This window comes from Mirounga leonina, unplaced genomic scaffold, assembly GCF_011800145.1.
Source record: "Mirounga leonina isolate KUSES-001 unplaced genomic scaffold, KU_Mleo_1.0 Mir_150, whole genome shotgun sequence".
NCBI classification, from domain to species: Eukaryota; Metazoa; Chordata; class Mammalia; order Carnivora; family Phocidae; genus Mirounga; species Mirounga leonina.
The window spans coordinates 2,703,031-2,708,901 of NW_023270374.1; the positions used below are offsets into that span (position 1 = coordinate 2,703,031).

Genomic DNA, 5,871 nt, shown 5'->3' on the forward strand with positions numbered 1-5,871 from the left:
CCTTTCACTCTCGGAGTGCCCACACCCCACCCCTTCGGTCACTAGGTCGCTATTGGTCAGTACAATCCGGGGGAGGGGTGGGTGGGCAGGTGCTTGTCTTTCGCTTGTGAAGACCTCACACTGCCCTGCTCTCTTACAAGGTCTGGGCTCTGCTGAACCAAAGAGGCAAGACACCCAGCTAAGCGGTGGAATCCGCGTAGGGCTTCCCTGGAACGAAGTTTCTTGCCCCAGGGCGAGGCCACTGCATTCCTCACACCCATTACACTTTTCAGCCCAAATTTAGAGATCTCCAACTTTTGGGGTTTTGTTTAGAGTTCAACAGCGCCGCCCTCTGGTGTTTGGTTGTGAGTGACCGTAGCTGAGAGGTGGCACAGGGTTTAAAAAAAAAAAGTTTGTCCCTCCCTTATGTTTCGGACCCCCCCCCCCCCCACATTCTCGGTAAGTGAATAAGCGGAAAAGGTCGGGAAAGTGACAGATTCCCTCCTCCTCCCCACCCCGTCCATCCGCAAGACCGCCCTTCTGCAACGTGAGTGGCATTTATGTGCACCTTTCTATCACTCTGATCTCTCAGCCAAATGCAAAAATCCTTAACTGTCCCGAGCCGGATTCGCTTGGAGCCCGCGAGGGCTCCCGTGCTCCCCTTCTGGGGTGTGAGATGGACTGTCCCTCTGTGAAACTGGACAAAAACAGACCAAACAGGCTAGGGCGCTCCCCAGCACGCCCGCCGCAACAGGGCTCGGCAGGAATTCGCCTGCCGCTGCTTCTGAAGGGTGACAAGACCTTGGAGCCCTGACAGTGTCCTCGAGACTTTCCCACGCGACGAGATGACGTCTGGCCAGGCAGCTCCTGCTCAGGGACCCGTGGGTCCTTGCCTGTGCGCGGAGGGCGCCAGTATTAGGCCAGTTCTTCCCCGTCCCCCATCCTTGCGCCAGCCACACCCTATGTCCTCTGGGGCCGAGCGCACCCCGGTCTCCCGCTCTAGGCGCCGGGGCCCAGGGCGGGGTCCGGTTCTCTCCTCGCTACTGCTTCTTTGAGGAAGTCCACGCCCTTGGCAGCCCCTCCCCAAATCCTCTTCTTGGCGGGCACCTCCCCCTAGAGCCCGGCAGGTCTTGGGCACTACCTCCCCACCCCCCATTCAAAGCCCTTCTCTCTCGTCTCCACTTCCCAGAGTTCTGCAATCAAGACTTCCCTTGAAATCGGTGGTAACAATACATTTATAAGAAAAAGAAAGAGGGCCAAGAGATTAGGAGGGGCTGCGGATTAAGCCCCTTTTACGACTGCGAGCCTGAGGGCCCTAGTGGCGGGGGCGGACTGTGTCTTGCTGATAGAGGTGCTGTCTTCCCGCGGCGCCTGCGCCTGGCGGTCCCGCCCGGGGACCTCCCAGCGCCCCGGCCGGGTTTACTCATCCCGGCGAGGTGATCCCAGGCGCGAGGGCGGGCACAAGGCGTCCGGAGAACCCAGTAATCCGAGAATGCAGCATCAGCCCTTCCCACCAGGCACTTCCTTCCTTTTCCCGAACGTCCAGGAGGGAGGGCCGCGCACTTATAAACCCCGGCCCGGGCCCGCCGGCATGTCAGAGGCTGCTTCGCCAGGGCTGCGCGCCGCGGCTGGACACGTCTGGGCTGGGACCAACGCAAGCGGCTGTCGCCAGCGGCGCCCTGCGCCTCTCAGCCCCCGCCGGGCTTGGGCCCAGTCGCGGCGCTTGCGCTCTCCTTCGCTCCTGCACGCGGCGTGCCGGGACAGCATGCTCCGGGTCCTGCTCCTCGGCGTGCTGGCCCCCGCGGGTCTGGGGCTCCCCGCGCCCCCAGAGCCTCAGCCACGCGGCAGCCAGTGCGTCGAGCACGACTGCTTCGAGCTCTTCCGGGGCCCCGCGACCTTCCTCGCCGCCAGCCAGGCCTGCGAGGGGTTGGGGGGCCACCTGATGACGGTGCGCTCCTCAGTGGCGGCTGATGTCATCTCCCTGCTCCTGAGCGGCGACAGCGGCGACAGCCCACGCCTCTGGATCGGCCTGCAGCTCCAGGCCGGCTGCAGCGACCAGGGGCAACTCGGGCCCTTGCGCGGCTTCCAGTGGGTTACCGGCGACAACCGCACCAGCTACAGCAGGTGGGCGCGGCTCCACGTCGACCCGGAGCCTCTCTGCGGTCCCCTGTGCGTCGCAGTCTCGGAAGCCGGGGCCCTAGCACCCGGCGAGCCGGCCTGGGAGGAGCAGCAGTGCACTGCAGAGGCCGATGGTTTCCTCTGCGAGTTCCACTTCGCAGCCTCCTGCAGGCCCCTGCTGGTGGAGTCTGGCTCCGTGGCGGCCGCCGGTGTAACCATCACCTATAGCACCCCGTTCGGGGCCCGCGGCGCGGACTTCCAGGCGCTGCCGGTGGGTAGCTCCGCCGCTGTAGCGCCCTTGGGAGTGGAGCTGGAGTGCGCGGCGCCGCCAGGTGAGGCGGAGGCGCGGTGGGACCGGGATGCGCCTGGCGCCTGGGACTGCAGCGTGGAGAACGGCGGCTGCCAGCACACTTGCAACGCGAGCGCCGAGACGTCGCACTGCCTCTGCCCGGCGGACGCCTACCTGCAGGCAGACGGGCGCTCCTGCGCCGCACTAGCGGATCACTTGTGCCACAAACTCTGCGAGCATTTTTGCATTCCCAACAGCTACGTGCCCGGCTCCTACTCGTGCATGTGCGAGACGGGCTACCGGCTGGCTGCCGACCAGCACCGGTGCGAGGACGTGGACGACTGTATCCAGGTGCCCAGTCCGTGCCCGCAGCGATGTGTTAATACGCGGGGCGCCTTCGAATGCCTCTGCAACTCCGGCTTCGAGCTGGTGGACAACGAGTGCGTGGAGTCAGTGGACCCGTGTTTCGGGAGTAAGTGCGAGTACCAGTGCCAGCCCGTGGGTCAAACTGACTTCCGCTGCATCTGCGCCGAGGGCTTCGCACCCAGCCCTCACGATCCACACAGGTGCCAGATGTTCTGCAACCAGACCGCATGCCCAGCTGACTGCGATCCCAACAGCCCAACTTCCTGCCAGTGCCCCGAGGGCTACATTCTGGACGAGGGCTTCATGTGCACGGACATCGACGAGTGCCAAAATGGAGACTGCCCCGAGGCCTGCCGCAACCTCCCGGGCACCTACGAGTGCATCTGCGGGCCTGACTCGCCCTTCTCCGGCCGGGATGCCACCAACTGTGACCCCATCACGGTGAGCAATGACAGCGACGGCGACAGCGGCTCTGGGGAGCCCCCAGTCAGCCCGACTCCGGGCGCCACCTTGAGCCCCTCACCTGTAGGGCCCTTGCATTCTGGAGTGCTCATCGGCATCTCCATCGCCAGCCTGTCTCTGGTCGTGGCGCTTTTGGCGCTCCTGTGTCACCTGCGCAAGAAGCAAGGCTCCACAAGGGCGGAGTTGGAGTACAAGTGTGGCGCCCCAGCCAAGGAAGTGGTGCTGCAGCACGTGCGAACCGAGCAGATGCCTCAGAAACTCTGAGAGGCCTCCTCCCTGGCCGCTGCTGTTGGCTGGGCCTTCCCTCCCTCCTGTGCCTCTCCCCCTCCCCCAGCCTTACTCCCTGGCCACCTATTCCAAAGCACTTTAGCTGGCATCAGAACTGGAGAAGACCAGGCCCCCCTTCTTTTGCTGATTCCACACTTGGCTGGGGAGTGGGGGTTGGAAGGAGTATGTGCCCCAGCCACTTCCATGACATCATCGGACAACTAGGCAGAGATGGCAATTTATAGCAAAGACACAGACTACAGAGTGTTCCATGACCTCAACAAGGGGCACGAGAGGGGTGGGCCTCCTTGGCTGGCAGCCTTTGGGTCAGACTTGATTCTGTGGACTAGTGAGTGTAATCAAGGTGTGGATAATGACCAAGATATTTATTTTTTAAGTATTTAGGATGGCTTTTTTTTTTCTTTGCTTTTGCTTTTTTTCCCCCCACCTGTATGTCTCCAGTACCCACTTTGTATCCCTCCCTCCCTCCCTTCCCCCTTCCCTATCTGTATATTTATATATTTCTACTCTTCAGGTGGCAGTTAAACCATCTTGGTGGTTTTCCCAGGACTCTCACATTGCTGAAGCCAAGCCTCAGTTCCCTTCATTGTTCCTCCCAATTTTCCCCTCCCTGGAACTCAGCCAACCCACCTGGAATGTCCCTACCTGGCCACCCTCCTTCTGTTCTTCCATGTCTGCCTGGGCAAAGCTCCTATGTGAAACAGAATCAAAAACACTACAATCAAGGTTGGTTGGGAATTTATTTGCTCTTGAACCAGGCTTGCTAATTTATCCTGAAATCTCAGGCTTCCAGAGTAATATCATTTTAACAAAAGTTAAGATGTGAGAGACATTCATTGAACTAATGTTGCTGGACTGTCATAGAAATTCAACCCAAGGAGTTTTTTTATTTTTATTTTTTAAACAATGAGCCTGGGTTTTATTGTCATTTTTGTTTGAACTGAAAGATCTTTATTGTTGTTAAGCTTCCTATGCCAGTTTCTTTTTCCCATTATTATAATTATTGTTGTTGTTATAACTGGTTATTTTTGATAATGTTGAAAATGTTCTCATGATTGCTCTAGATTGAGACGGGAATGAAGTTCCTCCCAGGAGGCAGTTTAAGAAAGTTCTGAGCTGTACAATTCACGCCAGTTACCATGTTGAATCTTACTCTTCTTGTAATGTTTGCTCCAAAATAAAACCAGTTCTGCTGGGTTTGGGGGGATTTGGGAACTTGGGGATGGAGCCTGGTGGATGCCTAATCAGGGCCTCACCTTGATCAGACCAATGGGAATTTCTCCCACTTCAGAGGGGCCCTCCAACCCTGGCCACTTAGAACATGGTCCCTGCACAAGAAGCGGGAGCTGCCCCTGGCAGCCGGTTAGAAAGGCAGAAACTCCGGCTGCACAAGAATCTGTATTTTAACAAGATCTGCAGGGGTCTGCCCAGTATAGCTTGAGAAGAACTGTTTCAGACAGCTTCCAACTCTCTGGAATGCATTAAATACGGATCAGTAATAAGCAGCAGGCCAAGTCTGGGCCTATATTCTCAAGAAACTGAGGCACTTCAATTGATAGCTTTGCTTTCTGATAGAAAAGACTAGGTACACACCTTTAGACATTGCTACACAGGGTTGTTGGTTCAACTAAGCTAGGAGTGAATCATGTTTCACTGTATGGGAAAATGTATCATACAAGTGTATCTTTTGTAAAACAAACATTTTCCTCTATTTTGTAAACTCAGCACATTTGTACATAGTTATTTATTTATTGGAGATAAACTAGAACACAGGCAAAACTCTTGCTTATGACATCACATGTAGAAAATAAACAAATAACAGAGTGCTCTTGGGTTTTGTGTCTGTTCATCTACCCTCCCCCAACCCCCTCATTTTAAGTCATTAAACAGGGCTCACAAACAATGAAATTCCGGGAGACACCTTGAAAGGATGCTCCATGCCCCATCGCTAGCTCCATCCACTTGTGGCATCATCTCCGACTTTCAAAGATCTTTCCAGAGGAGATTGTGTTCACTGTAGAAGGACTTCATGTAATGTCTGTGTGCACAAATATTTATGTTTCCTTCTGTAACCATAACAACTTCATACATAGGACTTGTGTCTGTGTGTTTTGAAAGACATTATAGGATTATTTGTTGGGGATGAGTTAAAGAAACAGTTCTTCTTGGGGGCATTTCTAGAATCCCAGCTGTGTGTCCTTCCTGTGAATGGTTTGGCATTATCTGCCCTCTTAGATATCCAAACACAACAGTCACAAGGGGTCTCAGTCTGTGGCTCAAATTCAAACAATCATTTCCACATACCAAGGTCTCATGCAGTATTAAATCATTCTTATTTCTGTTGGAGATTAGAAATACTGTCTTTCTAA

General features: G+C 55.8%; 1 protein-coding gene across 1 annotated transcript; it reads left to right on the forward strand.

Annotated features, from left to right (window-relative positions):
• The first annotated feature begins 999 nt into the window (after positions 1–999).
• On the forward strand, positions 1,000–5,592 carry THBD (thrombomodulin). Its single transcript, XM_035005746.1, has one exon. The coding sequence runs from the start codon at positions 1,472–1,474 to the stop codon at positions 3,476–3,478; it is 2,007 nt and encodes a 668-aa protein (XP_034861637.1). The 5' UTR covers positions 1,000–1,471; the 3' UTR covers positions 3,479–5,592.
• Positions 5,593–5,871: the final 279 nt, after the last annotated feature.